Source organism: Ascaphus truei, chromosome 12, assembly GCF_040206685.1.
Source record: "Ascaphus truei isolate aAscTru1 chromosome 12, aAscTru1.hap1, whole genome shotgun sequence".
NCBI lineage: Eukaryota > Metazoa > Chordata > Amphibia > Anura > Ascaphidae > Ascaphus > Ascaphus truei.
Genome location: NC_134494.1, coordinates 21,469,273 through 21,486,454, shown reverse-complemented (window position 1 = coordinate 21,486,454; position 17,182 = coordinate 21,469,273). Strand labels below are relative to the sequence as shown.

Sequence of the window (17,182 nt, the reverse complement as noted above, 5' to 3'; positions counted from 1 at the left end):
TCCACTGCAGCCAGGGATTCTGGGTAATGACACGCAAATGAGCACACAGTGTCACCTTCTGCTTCTAATCCATTATAACATGGAACCCTACAAGCTTATCCCTTTAAGCCTGGGTTATAGAAGGGCACAGCCAGTAACCCGACCCACAGACAGATTTATTGACCTCTTGGGTCTCTTCAGTACAAGGCTGGTTACTGTGTATGCAACTTGAAACTGGTGAGTGGCTACAATCAGACACAAAACAAGTTACAGTGATTAAAAAAAGTGACAAAAACCCTACAATTGTTCAGAATCTGACTTGCTGTACAACTGGCATACCAAAGGAGGGTCCCGTGAGGTTCGAACGCTTGTACGCTGTTACCTTTTATCCATTATCTATTCTTCATTTCCCCTTTTCTAAATAATAACATGTTCTTGTATAGCGCTGCTAGTTGTACGTAGCGCTTTACAGAGACATTTTGCAGGCGCAGGTCCCTGCCCCATGGAGCTTACAATCTATTTTCTGGTGCCTGAGGCACAGGGAGATAAAGTGACTTGCCAAGGTCACATGGAGCCGACAACAGGAATTGAACCAGGCTCCCCTGCTTCAAACTCAGTGTCAGTCAGTGTCTTTACTCACTGAGCCTTCTCCTCCTCCCTAACTTTCTTATTTTAAACATCCATTTGTACAATAATGACATGATTTGGAAGATAATGCTCTTATTCTTTCTCTAATAGAAGGAACACGTCGGGCGGTGGGGAGATGTCCTTACAAGTGGGGTGTTCTTATAACAGGGTTTTTTTCTCCCTGCATAACACTTTCCAAAACTCCAGCGCGTTTGTAAAAATCCAGGAACCATAAGATTAAGGCGTCGTGTTGTTTTTACAGATCTTAGCGTCTGGCGAAGCACACATGGGATTACTTAGGGAGGGAATATTTAGCACGGGCAGCCCTTTAATTATCTGAACAGAGAGTACGGGGACGCAGGGTGCGGACAGCGAGCGGACCGCAGGCATGAGACCCCCCCTGAAACACAGGATACCAGTCCTGCTTCTATACAAAAACTCACTTTACAAGTCTTATATCTCGCCGCTTTCATCTGTTCAACATCGGATCATGAAATCATATTTATATAGTGGCAATTGTGTACACGCCACGCTTTTATAGCGAGCCTCAAATATACAAGTGAACATTGGAAGAAAGGAGCACTTGTCAAGAACCTAAATGGTCTCAGCGGCAGAAGGGGCTTAATAAAAGTAGCAGTACTGGGCCTCATTTCATTTTTTTTTTTTGTCTTTTTAAAAAGATCTACATTTATTAAACATTATAGGACTTCTTTTTTTTCTCTTGGTCACATTTATTAAACACGGCAACAAATCTCTGGGGTTTTTAAATGTTCAAGCGAGACGAGGGCAGTTAATATAAGAAGGGGAGAAAGTAGTGGAACTGTGCTCTGCGCCCCCTGATAACATCACCCTGAGTGGGGGGTTATCAGACGGGCAGAGACGGTTCTTCATGGGAGTGGAAAGTTTGGAAGGCAGGCGGGTGTGAATGATGGACACGCATCATATTAAACATTTTCAGAGTGGAGGCAATCCTCTTCTCTCTCCCTTCTTAATACTGCGATAGAGATGACTTAAAACACAAAGCAGTGTGGCACCATGTGCATGTCGTTGGACGGGGACCGCAGACCAACATGCACTTGACTGGACCGTACAGTGTCTTCCCGCATCGGACGGTGTCTTATGGAAGAGCACCACTTAGTGAACATGCCTGCAGATGCAGCCACGAGTATCCGAACACTTACCTTGGAAAATCTGGGGCAATCTTCCAGTAATACTGCAACATTTCTGCAGACAGGCTAATGGCCCTTTGCGTCGCTGGCCTCGCTGCATTCCTGCAAGAGCAATTCCCAAATTATGTGTGACCTACGGATCTGTTATATATGTCTTGTTTATAAAAATGTAACAATCCTTATTTATAATCCATATACAGTATGTTTATCGATATATAATTATATATATATATATATATATATATATATATATATATATATATATACAGTGTTCGACAAATCACCCAAAAACCTACTCGCCCAACCAAAAAATCTACTCGCCACCTAGTCCCGCCCCCAACCCCGCCCCTAGTCCCGCCCCCAACCCTAGTCCCGCCCCAACCCCGCTTTAAAATAAAATATATAAATAAAATACATTTAATAAATTCCTAGTCAGAACAACATTCATTTTTGACATAAATGTATTTATTGTATTACATTATACTACAATTAGTCCTTGTTACGTGTCTGTGTGTGTGTGTGTAAATGTCAGATCTAGAAATAAAAGCCAGGTGTGAATGACTAGTTTCCTGAACCTCTTAACCAGTGTCTGGATGTCCCCGCTTCACAATATCTAAAGCAGCAATCCCGCCTGGGATCTTACATGATCCGCAGTCCCTCAATGTCCAGGTACCCTCATTCCCGCAATGTTATACATTGGAGGGAAGGTGTTCCCTACCTGTCTTCTGGGTTAGGGGGGATTCCGATGTCTTCCGTGTGAAGCTTGAGTCAGATCTGGAAGACAGCAGTATAGGTTATTTCGGTGTAGTATAGGGCAAGTAAGATATATAGGGTAATAAGAGATCCAGAGTGTGGGGGAGAGAGAGAGTGTGGGGGGGAGAGAGAGAGAGTGGGGGGGGGGAGAGAGAGAGAGTGGGGGGGGGAGAGATAGTGGGGGGGGGAGAGAGAGAGTGGGGGGGGGAGAGAGAGAGTGGGGGGGGAGAGAGAGAGTGGGGGGGGGGAGAGAGAGTGGGGGGGAGAGAGAGAGAGTGGGGGGGAGAGAGAGAGAAAGGGGGGATAGAGAGAGAGAGAGGGGGGCGGAGAGAGAGAGATGGGGGGAGAGAGAGAGTGGGGGGGAGAGAGAGAGTGGGGGGAGAGAGAGAGAGTGGGGGGGAGAGAGGGAGTGGGGGGAGTGTGGGAGAGAGAGAGAGTGTGTGGGAGAGAGAGAGTGTGTGGGAGAGAGAGAGAGAGAGTGTGGGGGAGAGAGAGTGTGGGGGAGAGAGAGAGAGTGGGGGAGAGAGAGACAGTGTGGGGGAGAGAGAGAGAGTGTGTGGGAGAGAGAGAGTGTGGGGGAGAGAGAGAGAGTGTGTGGGAGAGAGAGAGTGTGGGGGAGAGAGAGAGAGAGTGTGGGGGAGAGAGAGAGTGTGGGGGGGAGAGAGAGAGTGTGTGGGGGAGAGAGAGTGTGTGGGGGAGAGAGAGAGTGTGTGGGGGAGAGAGAGTGTGTGGGGGAGAGACAGAGAGTGTGGGGGAGAGACAGAGAGTGTGGGGGAGAGAGAGTGTTGGGGGGAGAGAGAGTGGGCTAGAGAAGAGTGGGGGATGAGAGAGAGAGTGGGGGGGAGAGAGAGAGTGTGGGGGGAGGAGAGAGAGAGTGTGGGGGGGGGGGAGAGTGTGGAGAGACACAGAGGTGGGAGACACAGAGGGGAGAAATGGTGGGTGACACACACAGAGTGGGTGATACACAGAGAGAGAGGTGGGATGACTGACTGGGGCGGGGGTGACTGACTGGGGCGGGGGTGACTGACTGGGGCGGGGGTGACTGACTGGAGCGGGGGTGACTGACTGGAGCGGGGGTGACTGACTGGAGCGGGGGTGACTGACTGGGGTGACTGACTGGGGTGACGGGGTGACTGACTGGGGTGACGGGGTGACTGACTGACTGGGGTGACGGGGTGACTGACTGGGGTGACGGGGTGACTGACTGGGGCGGGGGTGACTGACTGGAGCGGGGGGTGACTGACTGGAGCGGGGGGTGACTGACTGGAGCGGGGGTGACTGACTGGGGTGACTGACTGGGGTGACGGGGTGACTGACTGGGGTGACGGGGTGACTGACTGACTGGGGTGACGGGGTGACTGACTGGGGTGACGGGTGACTGACTGGGGGGACTGGGGTGACTGACTGGGGTGACGGGGTGACTGACTGGGGTGACTGACTGGGGTGACGGGGTGACTGACTGGGGTGACTGACTGGGGTGACTGACTGGGGTGACGGGGTGACTGACTAGGGTGACTGGGTGACTGACTGGGTGACTGACTGGGGTGACTGACTGGGGTGACGGGGTGACTGACTGGGTTGACGGGGTGACTGACTGGGTTGACGGGGTGACTGACTGGGGTGACGGGGTGACTGACTGACTGGGGTGACGGAGTGACTGACTGGGGTGACGGGGGTGACTGACTGACGGGGTGACTGACTGACTGGTGGGTGACGGGGGTGACTGACTGGGGTGACGGACTGGGGTGACTGACTGGGTTGACGGGGTGACTGACTGGGGGTGACGGGGTGACTGACTGGGGTGACGGGGTGACTGACTGGGGTGACGGGGTGACTGACTGGGTTGACGGGGTGACTGACTGGGGGTGACGGGGTGACTGACTGACTGGGGTGACGGAGTGACTGACTGGGGTGACGGGGTGACTGACTGACGGGGTGACTGACTGACTCTCTTTCCTGAATACAGTGTGACATCCATACTCTGGGAAAGATACCTTTACGTGCCTTTAACCTTCTCACACTTGTGAGTACATCTGCATTAGATCAGCCAATTTATTTAATTTGTCACAGCAATATTGCACTATCTATATACATTTTTGTTTTCACATATCCCTGCGCTTCCCGGAGATTCATCCCTATGTCTATAACATGCAGAGCAATATATATCTATAGTGTTTGTGTAAACAGCCAGCACCTTATTTTGCGGAGCAGTAATAACAGTACACATGGGTGGGTATGAAAATAATTTTTATTAGAAGTCCATTTGTAAATGAGGGGGATTACTTGGCAGAGTGGGGTCTTACTTATATAATTATATGCATGATACAACATCCCCCTGATCCCAAGAATACATCACAATGAGAGCTGAAATAACTCCAAATAACCTTACGTATATGGATAACCCCACTCCTGAAGTGCTTTAGTACCATATACTGTACATTGGGCCAGTTACGTCACAGGTCACTTCCTGTCATGTCTGCTGTTAAGTCCTAGTGGAGGATTCACAGTCTTACTTCCTGTTGTGATTAGGTCAAGGTAACATGGCTTGTAGGTTAATAGCTGTGATGTGGTCATATACTGTAACATGATTACTAGGTCACTTCCTTTGGTAATATGGTCACGGCAACATGGTTAATGGGTCACTTTGTGTGGTAATATGGTCACGGTAGCATTGTTACTAGGGCACTTCCTGTTATGATGTGGTCAATTAAAACAAGTATCAACATGATAAAGAGCTGCAGGAAACTGCAACGATTCTCCCTTTTGCTGTGGGGTTACGTTTTGTAGGTTTTGAATGAGTTTATTCCTCAAGTATTCCTTCAGGATTGGGTAAGTCATTTACATTTCCAGACTGGCCGATGCTGTAAGCTCAGATGTCGTCAGATCACACCATGAAGATATGCGGTCATGGCAAATGGCTTTTTGGTCACTTTCCGTTGCCCCGTGGTCACAACAGAATGCTTCTGGGTCACTTCCTGTCGGCCCACAGTCACAACAGAATGGCAGCCGGTTTACTTCCTGTCGTCATCGTCGCTGCCCATAAAGCCCCGGAGGTTGAACAGGCTGAGGGAGGCGTTCACCACCTGCGACAGGTGCACGATGCCCGTGATCACCAACGCCACCAGCAACATGGGCAGAGCCACGTTCCACACCGTGGCCAGGATGTTGTAGCAGCGCGCCTTGTCGCCATAACGCCGGGCGGCCTGCTCGTCCCCTTGCACCTTCTGATCTCGCGCCTGGGGGGTAAAAATAGAGGTCAGAGAGTAGAAGGCTAGGGGGTGAAAGGTCAGAGCCTCGGTGAGGGCAGGTCAATATGCAAATGAGGTCATTGCCAGGGTCAAAGGCAGAGATGTTAACTTTGAAGGCCTGAAATCTGTGAGATTTGGGGGTTCGGGAACCAGAATAAAATGGAGGTTTATTGGAAAAGTGCTGACTTTGATCAGTGAGACTCCCTTGTAGTCTATGAATCGCTGATGTTAAAAATCAACTCTCCCCCCCCCCCCGTCATGAAGGTGCTACACAGGTTGGAGAAGGGTAAGGCCGTGTCCATGTTTAGTGCTTGCGGGCAGAGGCGCGCTTACGCTCGGCACTGAGCCCCTACAGCCGCAATGAGAGCGGCTTTAGTAGGGGCTTCCCCACGCTTCCGCAAGCGCGCGGAAGCGTAGGTCTTAGGAAAATGTAACATTTTCGCGCTTGCCGGAGCGCAGGGCCAGTCACTTGAGCGGCCAGCTCCGTGACGTCACTGGCCCGTCCGCCGACACCCCCCCCGGATGGCGCGCTGTCTAAGGCCAGGGATAGCACCCGCTTTCCCTCAGCCTCAGCGCGCCTCCGCCCGCAAGCAGCCTAAGGCCCGTAATATAGTGGGGGCCGCGCAGCGGTTATAGTTGGCTGTGGTTAGCCAGCCATTGTATGCTAGGGCCACGCGCAAGGCAGTGAGCGTGTAGCCGGGCGATAGCGGGGAAGACTCAGAAAACGAAGTATTTGCGCTCCTACCGCCGCTGTAATGTATGTGTGTATGTATGTATGTGTGTATGTATGTATGTGTGTGTGTATGTATGTATGTACAATGTTAATAAATAATTTATTCTTATTGCACGTGTTTTTTTGTTATTATTTTAAAAATATATAATAAATTAATAACACACAATCTACACACACACACACACACACACACACACACACACACACACACACACACACACACACACACACACACACACACACACACACACACACACACACACACACACACTGCAAGTCTGTCACTCCCAGCAGCACAGACTGTACACACACCCGCACCTACTATAGAACAAGCCTAATGTTATACTTCCCCCTCAGGCTATTCTCCTCTCCTAGGAAAGTTATCCCCTCCTAGGGGCCTCATGCAGAGAGCAGCGCTATTTAAAATTGGAGAGGGGAATAAAAAGTAGGTTTAATGGAGAGTTTTATTCTCCATATGCAGAAATGGGCGAAATCCGCTATTTTTAGCATTACTGCATGTGGAGAATTGTAAATGAGGAGATGCGCGCAGCTGAAAGGGGAAAAAAAAAATTGCGCATTTTTTTTCCCCCTATAGCCGGCGAGCTCCTGCTTCTTGCCAACTTTAGTTGGCGGAGAAAATTGGAGAAAATCGCGCCAAAAACAGCCGCTAGATGGCGAGCGCGCCTTTCTGAATTCGGATATTTTTCAGACTGGCGAGATGTAGTTTCTCGCCAGCCGCGCGGCGAGGTTTTCAAATAGAAAAAAAAAAAAGGCGCGTTTTTCCTACCTCGCCATTTTCAGCTGTTTTTTGCGCGATTTTCTCCGGAAAATGGCGAGATTTTAAATAGCGCTGCTCTCTGTATGAGGCCCTAGGTGAGTAATTCTCCCCACTTAGTTTATATCCCCCAGGTGAGTTACACTTTCCTGCTGGGTTACACCCCCCCTCCCAGGTATGTTATACCCCTCCCCCAGGTGAATAACAGCCCCCCCAAACCCCCCAGTCTTACCTTGACAGAGTAGACCAGCGCAGTGAATCCAAGGCAGAAGAGGTTCAGGTACAGGGCGTTACACAGAGACCACAGCAGGTAATCCCGGGGGGGCGCGGGGGATGCAATGGTGATAACCGTGTGAGGAGACTCCGGCTTATTGGATGGCATCAGAAATAAATCCTCACGGGGGTAGGAGGTGTCCATGCTGCAGGGAGATGGGGAGGAGGGGAGAGAAAGAGAGAGAAAATGGAAAAATACAAAAATAACCAGGAAAATAAAGAGACAGAGCGATACACACAAAGGGAAGAAGAGAAGAGCGTGGAAGATATGGGAAAGCAAATATGCTGACACCAGGCAGGTAGCGCGGGAAATGAGTGAGAGGGAGACAGTGACAGGCAGCCGTGGCAGAGCTGTCTGTATGAGGGAAGCTGGGGGTGAGGACAGACCTCCACATGTGGCCCTCTCTATATAGCCCCGGACACCTACCACGCCTGTCCCGTCCCTAACTATATTACAGGGTCCCGCTTTGCACATACTCATTGTGGTCACCCGGCTGCTGTGCTCGCTCTTCTGTGTTTGTTAAGCCCGCCTGCGCCGGATTCTCCTGTCCTTTACTTTGCTTGTCTGACGGAGTTTGCTCTGAGATCCGTTTCACACACCGCTAGCACCGTCAATTAAAAAAAAAAAAAAAAAGTAGTGGTACTGGGAGGTTGTCAATGTAAAAAAAAAAAAAAATGTGCTATCCAGAACCCCATTAGTACCAGCAGATTTCAACCACACAATGGTTGACAATGGATAATTTACTATTCGTCCTGTCTGCGGCTGTATAGGATTGTATAATAATAACAGCATGTTCTTGTATAGCGCTGCTAGTTTTACATAGCGCTTTACAGAGACATTTTGCAGGCACAGGCCCCTGCCCCGTGGAGCTTACAATCTATGTGTTTGGTGCCTGAGGCACAGGGAGATAAAGTGGCTTGCCCAAGGTCACAAGGAGCCGACACCGGGAATTGAACCAGGTTCCCCTGCTTCAGTGTCGTTATTCACTGAGCCGCTCCTTCTCTGGTTTGAGTACTCACTTGGTTTTTAATCACCTGAGCGGTTGATGGCGGAGTGTAATTGTTCCGTGGTTGGGTGGATGGTTATTGGGTAGGTATCCTGGGTGAAACGCGCAGGTTGAGGTGTTTATAAATACGATGGAATTGGAAGTGTGGATAATATGCTCCGATCTGGTAATCTAGCTTTTCTATAGTTTGCTGGCCCCTTTAGAAGTAAAAGGGGACAATGGCAAACAGCATAGGACCCCTGTAGAGCCGTCACTTGTGACGTTCTAGGTACGTCAAGGAGCATTTTAAAGGGGTCGTGGTCGTCCTGCCATGGTTGAAAGTGTAATAGGACACATTAGTATTTTTAAATAAATTGGGTGGGAGAGGGGGGGGGGGGGTCAAAGGCTTTCTGGGGTTTATACAATTTTTAGCCAATGTTTTGGTGATAAGACTGTTAGCCAGTACTCTCTGTCCCAGGTAACGCAATAGCTTTGTGCTGTATGTGTTTGCATGGTCATTAGGAAGCCTTAATTGCTCACACATTAGGAGAGAGATATAAATGTATTTGAAGCCAGTGTTCCTGGTGAAAATCAAAACATATTCATGTTTAACAAAACACAAATAAGTAAAATGGTTACACATTCAGACACACTGATGCACAGTACTTACACATTAACACACACACAGTAGTCGCTCATTAAACACACTGATATCCATACAGAACACACCGATACACAGTACATACGATACCTGTATACATTGACACACTTGTACAACACACACACACAGATACACAATACACATTAACACACTGATACCCACCCAGACACAGCGCACAATTGTATAGGCCCACTGCTTAAATTGTAAGCCTGTGATTTGTCACTTGTACGGTATGGGTTATATGCCCTTGTGTGTTCTCCACCATGGAAACCGGTAAGCATGCCTCTGCCCTAAAGAACCCGCCAATTACACGCATGGGATGTGTTCCAAAGAGATTTCACAATCTACGGACTGATAACACTTTGTTGTTTTAAGAAGACAGCTGTGAGGACAGCGACAGTAAATCAGACAGAAAGGAAAGCTTTACCTGGATCTGTGTGCCACGTTGTTCTAGTGAAGCCAGACGGGGACATGTTTAGGAAGGGCCTGCCCGGGAGATGGAAGGAGTAACATCCAAAAGAATAATTGCAGCCACCTTTTACCTTGCTGCATTAGGGCTGTTCTGTAGTGCGTGCGCTTGCTGCGCCGTGCGCGCGCCAGTTATAGTTGGCTGAGGTTAGTCAGCCATTCTATAACGGTGCCGCGTGCGCGGGAGGGAGCGTGGAACCGGGCGACGGGGGAAGATGAGGAAAATAATGAATTTGCGCCGCTACCGCCGCTGAAATGTGTGTGTTTGTGTGTGTGGGTGTGTGTGTGTGTATGTATGTGTGTCAATAAGTGCACAAATAAAACTTTTATTTATCAAACATGTTTTTTTTTTTCTTTTAAAAATCTTATTTAAGTAATTATTCACTCAATCTATACACACACACACACACACACACACACACACACACACACACACACACACTACCTTCCCAGCATGTCGCTCCCGGCAGCACGGACACTATACACACAAAAAGTGTGCAGCACGTGCACGCGCGCACAGCCACACACAGTATATTAGGAGCATTAAGCACAGAAGTGCAGAGTTAAAGGGAACACACCCAGACAGCTCTCCTGCTTATTAAAGCAGAATTCACCCTCAAAATAGAATTAGTAACATTTTCTGATTGGTTCTACTTCTGATCTCTTATGCTACAAATAAAAATACAGTACCACTTTATATTTGCCGCTTTTACCTGTTTTAAAAAAAAAAATGATTATTATTGTTTTGCTGGCACTATTTTTGTCACCATCACTTTTTGTGTGTGTCTGGTTTACCTTAAAAATCTCTGCAAAATATGCGCGACCGGTAGCAGCCATTTTAAATTATCAACATGAATGATGTCTTCAGCGGAGAGATGTGCAATATCAATATGTGAATGTTTTTGCTAGAAATTGCGTGGTGGAGAAAAAAGTAGTGATGTGTGTAAGCGCACGCGCACACACACCCCTAAGTATAAAAAGAAAGGTTTGGCATTGTATAACTTTTTCCCAAAGTCCGGGAAATGTCACTAAACTGTGAATGTCACCAAACTGAACGTGGCAACAAATATTTGCTAACCTCATGGGCAAAAAAATGCTTCCAGAGACGGATAATGTTGTTTGCGAATTTTAAAGCATAGATTGTCATATTTTCTGGCAATATATATATATAAATAAATCTGAAATGTTTGTCTATCAGGATGTTTGTCTGTGGGTTTGTGCTCGCTGTCATTGGCTATCAAGCTTTCCCATTGTCTGGCTGACTGCGGGGCGGGCCTTGGCTGTCACTGGCTCTCATTGCCTGACTACGGGGCGGGCCTTGGCTCTCATTGGCTCTCGCGGTCTCTGAGTGCAAGGCAGGGTGACGTCATTATATACACAGTCATTCTCCACTAGGGCTCCGTGGAGCAGTCCCAGGGGTTCCGCCTGGCCGCCCTTACTGCTGCCCCTGGCTCTCCCCCCTCCCCTCTCCTAGGAGCGCGCGTGCAGTCCTAGCTGACTCAAGCCACCTGCTGTGAAGGGGGGGAGACGGAGCTGTGAACAGGGGGAGGGGACCGAAGCTGTGAACAGAGGGGGGTGGGGGGAGGGGGGACACCGGATTGCTACGAATGAACGAGAAAGAGAGAGAGAAAATGACATGCCGGGTATATCAGCTAGTTATTTATAAATGAGAAAAATGCGTTAATTTTCCATTTGCTCCAGAAGACAAACTACCCAATTGAGGATCGCGTGCGTCAGCACGGAGGCGGGCCTGCACTTCTAAATGATAATATACTGATGTAACACTTTACATATTACTGTATATATGTAATAATTGTAACCACAATGACAAGAAAAACATGTATTTATTTTTTTCAGTGGGAGGGGGGTTCTGCTTTGATACTCACACAGCAGATGTATGAGGGGGCTCCTTCTAACACTACTGTCCCATACACATGGGGGCTCCCAACCGCAGAGCCTCATTCATTTCCCAAAGGGGTAGGGATTAGGATTAGAATTGACATGGTGTACCGCCGTGATGACCCCGGTCACCACGAGGATGATGATGATGACGACCGTGAGGATGCTCAGCACGGTGGCAGCAATGTTGAGAGAGCGGGCAGTGGATCCATAACTCGTGGCCCCGCTCACATCTCTGATCAGCTTCCGATCCCGAGACTGCAGGGGGGGGGGGGGGAGAGGGGAGAGAGGCCATAAGAAAAGGGACAATACTAATGCAACTGCGTTATGACAACAGGCGTGTGAGGTGTCACCCTGAAAACAGGTTATCCCTATCTGTGACAGTGGGTGGGGGAGTGGGGAATGTGGATGGACTAGGCGCTTCCCAATTAATATTAGATTGGTGTAATTAGTGACACACCTTAGATACACAAAATAAACCTTACCCCACAAAGTGATAATAAAAATAAAAGTGTACAAGTGCAGCTCAACTTCCTCTGGTGGGACAGTTCCAAGTCCCAGGATGTGGAATTTTATTTTCTTGGGGTTGAGGAGGAGCGCAGAATAAGCTCGTGATATGTGAAAAAATAAAAATATATATAGTGCAGATGTGATATGTGAAAAAATAAAAATATATATAGTGCAGATGGTAGATCACTGCTAAAAAAATATAATAAATATATGAAATGAACTCACAAAAATCGTATTATATTACTGCATGTCAGAGATCCATCTCTCTCTGACTGGAGCCCTTTGTGTAGCTGGGGTCAGGATGCCTCTCAGTGGAGTGGATGATATGCAAGTGAAAGAAACCACAAATAGTGCATATTGTATAAACTATAAATATGTATTAGTCACAAATATTAAGGAAACTCACATTTTCCATAAATTCAATGGGTGGTGGAGAGAACCGCCGATAGAAGGGTGGTGGAGAGAACCGCCGATAGAAGGGTGGTGGAGAAAACCGCCGATAGAAGGGTGGTGGGGTGTAAGGCTGCTGCCCGGTGCTTCCTTTCACTTACACCTCACAGTGTAGTTCCGCATCAGGATACTCCTGACGAAGCAGTGTGCGAAACGCGTAGAGTTAGAGTTTCTGGAGAGAATTTGCGCACTGAAGGACTGGCAATCTACTGCTGACACAGACCCATTTTGGCTTCCTGCCCTCACCTGTGACGCGAAACCGGAAGTGACGCGACGGCAGAGACTGATGCGGAACTACACCGTGAGGTGTAAGTGAAAGTGAAGCACCGGGCAGCAGCCTTACACCCCACCACCCTTCTATCGGCGGTTCTCTCCACCACCCTTCTATCGGCGGTTCTCTCCACCACCCTTCTATCGGCGGTTCTCTCCACCACCCTTCTATCGGCGGTTCTCTCCACCACCCTTCTATCGGCGGTTCTCTCCACCACCCTTCTATCGGCGGTTCTCTCCACCACCCATTTAATTTATGGAAAATGTGAGTTTCCTTAATATTTGTGACTAATACATATTTATAGTTTATACAGTATGCACTATTTGTGGTTTCTTTCACTTACATATCATCCACTCCACTGAGAGGCATCCTGACCCTAGCTACACAAAGGGCTCCAGTCAGAGAGAGATGGATCTCTGACATGCAGTAATATAATACGATTTTTGTGAGTTCATTTCATATATTTATTATATTTTTTTAGCAGTGATCTACCATCTGCACTATATATATTTTTATTTTTTCACATATCACGAGCTTATCCTGCGCTCCTCCTCAACCCCAAGAAAAGAATATCCCTATCTGTGCTTGCAGGGCCAACGATGCATTAAAGGCAGGTGGTGGGCAACTCCAGTCCTCAAGGGCCACCAACAGGTCAGGTTTTCAGGATATCCCAGTTATAATAACTCTGCCACTGATTGAGCCGCCTGTGCTGATGCAGGGATATCCGTAAAACCTGACCTGTTGGTGGCCCTTGAGGACTGGAGTTGGCCCACTTTAGGGAACACTGAATGGATTGACTCAAAAGTTTGTCTTTTTCTGTCACACTCCTCATTGATGGTCTCAGTCCTTAATGGGGGTCTCTCTCCCTTCCTTCCTGCAAGCCCCCTCCCCCTGCTCACGCCCTACTCTTCTGCACGGATCCTCTGTTTACAGAAGGTGAAACCACTGTTGGTTGTTTGCAGAAAGGAAAATCTATATTACAGAAGTCAGGATCCCTGTCCCGTGGGAGCTTGTACATTTGTATGATTCCAGGGTCTGGTTGTTTTTTTTGGGGGGGGGGGGTCTCTAGGGGTCACGAGAGTAAAGTTATTGGGGTATACTGGTCAGGGTTATAAATAGAAGCATGAGGGACAGAGTTTTCTCATTTGCAGGGCTGATTTTGGTGGTGTAAAGGAGTGTTTATCCTGGGGGTGGCTGTGAGTATCTTGAGGAGGTCAACATATTGGAGTCTGTGTGATAAGGGTCCTTTACTCTTTGATAAAGTCCCGGACAGGGACGAAACGCGTCAGAGTTCCCCTTCTGTGATGTACAGCATGTATTATTAAAGCTGATTTTATCCTTATTCATCTTTTGGCTGGACTCCAATTGCTGTGACCGCCTCCGCCCTATTTTTTATTTGTACCTATTTTGGCTGGGCACGCAGGCTTTTCACCATTGAATTCCCAGGCTTAGAAGTGCTGGCGTCATCCCCCTCATACGTGCAGTCGCGCCAGAGCGCAGTGAATGCAGAGACGCATCGGTTGCTCCTCCTCCCGGCAGGAAATGGCGTGTGCTGGTTTGGAATCAGCTGTCCACCACACGGAGATCGTGTCGGCGTGCTACTAAGCATCAAGACGCCACCGCTACCCCCTCCGTTGAAGGAAGGACGCCAGGGAAAACGCTTCAGCTGGGCTTTGCTTCTTCATCCCGTGGAATGACTTACAGTGAGTGAAACAAGGATACTTCAGACACCAGGCAGGGTAAGGGCAGCAGCTGGGGGCTTCAGTGGTTCATGAGTGCGGTGTTCCTGGACACTTCATCTCTTGCACCCTGCCTCATCCTGCACAACGGGCCCCCCACCCAGGGTGAGTTCTATTATATTATCCTGTAAATGACTTTACAACTATGTTTCAATGGTGAATTGTCATTCCTTTTCTAGTGGATTGTGGGTTACACCCCAATTAACCCCTTCATGTACGTGACTTTGGCAGCATCAGTATTTTGGGTTCATTCCCTTATTTTTTGGCGTTGGTTGTTTGCAGAAAGGAAAATCTATATTACAGAAGTCAGGATCCCTGTCCCGTGGGAGCTTGTACATTTGTATGATTCCAGGGTCTGGTTGTTTTTTTTGGGGGGGGAGGGGTCTCTAGGGGTCACGAGAGTAAAGTTATTGGGGTATACTGGTCAGGGTTATAAAATAGAAGCATGAGGGACAGAGTTTTCTCATTTGCAGGGCTGATTTTGGTGGTGTAAAGGAGTGTTTATCCTGGGGGTGGCTGAGAGTATCTTGGGGAGGTCAACATATTGGAGTGTGGGGGGATCTGTATTCTGGGGGTAGGTAGTCAGGATTTCGGGGTACTTAAGGGTGTGAGGGGGTACTTTAGGGCGTGAGGGTCTGAATTTTGAGTTAAGATGGTCACTCTTGTGGGGGCGTCGGGTGTACGATGGTTATGTTCTTGGGGGGGGGGTGTCTGAGGGTCAGTACTCTGTGTGTGAGGGGTCAGATTCTTGGGGTGCAGGTCACCCCCCAATCTTACCTTCACAGAGAACACAAGCGCAAAGAAGCCCAGGCAGCAGAAGTTGAGGAAGATGGTGTTAAAGAGAGACCAGACGATGTGATCCCGCACCGGCGGGTCATTGGCCATGATCAGCACCGTGGATTTGGACTGCTCCCCCGAGACACCCCGAAACTCCATCAGCTCTTGACTCAGCGCCTCATAGCCCTGGTTGCCGTAGAACGGGGGGGCCCCGGCCACAGGTGAGTGCAGCTGGGGAGGGTAGCTGCTGCTCTCCATGGATCGCACAGGTGTGTCAGAGAGGTGAGCTGGGAGCAATGTGCGGGGTGTATGAGGCAGGGAGGAGCGTGTCTGAAGGTTTCGTTTCCCTGGTTTGGACATAGCAGCCATTAACCCTGTCGCTTCCGGAGGGTGGGTCTTCAAATCAGTGTAGTGGTGACACTGGGCAGTGCGCCCTGGGACCCACGTTATATGAACTGATGCAACTAATATGTTTGAAAGGTCAGTGTGAGCAACAAGCATTATTGCCACTTTGGAAAAAAAAATAAAAGTTTTTGTGTGTTTATTTACCGACATTTTCCTTCATGACACACACATACACACACACACACACACACACACACACACACACACACACACACACACACACTCACACAGCCTCAGACACACACACACACACACACACACACACACACACACACACAGCCTCAGACACACACACACACACACACACACACACACAGCCTCAGACACACACACACACACAGCCTGCCTCAGACAGACAGACACACACACACACACACAAAGTGGAGCAAGAGATGCAGCGCCGGATGTAAGTGCCTGGGGACGGGAGGAGGGGGTGGGGGAAGGCTGGCGATCCGACCAGCCAGAAGTGCATCACCACTACCCGCCCCCGCGCTCATCTTCCACACCAAGGGGACGGGGGATGGGAGCACCAGGACAGGAGGGAGCGGAGCACCAGGGCAGGAGGGAGCACCAGGACAGGAGGGAGCGGAGCACCAGGGCAGGAGGGAGCACCAGGACAGGAGGGAGCACCAGGGCAGGAGGGAGCGGAGCACCAGGGCAGGAGGGAGCACCAGGACAGGAGGGAGCACCAGGACAGGAGGCAACCCCTCCCCCCCCCTGGCGGCCGCACCCCTGCACCTACCTACTATCACCCTGGGCGGGTGGGCAGCCACGGAGACCCGGGGAAGAAGGGGGGACACTGCGCAGCCACCAGTAGAGGAGCGGGAAGATTCTGCGTCACGGACAGTCACGCGCTCACTAGCAGCAGGCACAGGAAGTGCCGCGAGCGGCTGTGAGCGGGTTCGGGGGGATGAAGGGGGGGTCCCAGGTGGGGGGGGAAGCCCCAGGTGGGGGGGGAAGCAGGGAAGATACGCGTGCGCTTCCTTGCACATCGTGAGCGCGCTAAATCCTGTCACGCCAGTGCCCTCTGTCCCCCGCTGTTGGCAGCCCAGGATCCAGGGGGGGGCAAGCGCACGCCCTTGCCCCCCCCTGCGGACGCCCATGAGCACGTGCACGCGCGCACAGCCACACACAGTATATTAGGAGCATTAAGCACAGAAGTGCAGAGTTAAAGGGAACACACCCAGACAGCTCTCCTGCTTATTAAAGCAGAATTCACCCTCAAAATAGAATTAGTAACATTTTCTGATTGGTTCTACTTCTGATCTCTTATGCTACAAATAAAAATACAGTACCACTTTATATTTGCCACTTTTACCTGTTTTAATTTTTTTTTTATTATTATTGTTTTGCTGGCACTATTTTTGTCACCATCACTTTTTGTGTGTGTCTGGTTTACCTTAAAAATCTCTGCAAAATATGCGCGACCGGTAGCAGCCATTTTAAATTATCAACATGA

At 49.2% G+C, this 17,182-nt stretch overlaps 2 protein-coding genes across 2 annotated transcripts; both read right to left on the bottom strand.

Moving 5' to 3' along the window:
* Positions 1 to 4,763: 4,763 nt before the first annotated feature.
* Positions 4,764 to 8,140, bottom strand: IFITM5 (interferon induced transmembrane protein 5). Its single transcript, XM_075566925.1, has 3 exons — positions 8,035 to 8,140; positions 7,517 to 7,703; positions 4,764 to 5,764 (listed from the first exon to the last, which is right to left on the bottom strand). The coding sequence occupies exons 2-3, from the start codon at positions 7,700 to 7,702 to the stop codon at positions 5,540 to 5,542; spliced, it is 411 nt and encodes a 136-aa protein (XP_075423040.1). The 5' UTR covers position 7,703; positions 8,035 to 8,140; the 3' UTR covers positions 4,764 to 5,539.
* A 3,357-nt stretch (positions 8,141 to 11,497) lies between these two features.
* Positions 11,498 to 15,647, bottom strand: LOC142463978 (dispanin subfamily A member 2b-like). Its single transcript, XM_075566924.1, has 2 exons — positions 15,319 to 15,647; positions 11,498 to 11,829 (listed from the first exon to the last, which is right to left on the bottom strand). The coding sequence occupies exons 1-2, from the start codon at positions 15,574 to 15,576 to the stop codon at positions 11,635 to 11,637; spliced, it is 453 nt and encodes a 150-aa protein (XP_075423039.1). The 5' UTR covers positions 15,577 to 15,647; the 3' UTR covers positions 11,498 to 11,634.
* Between the last annotated feature and the right edge of the window lie 1,535 nt (positions 15,648 to 17,182).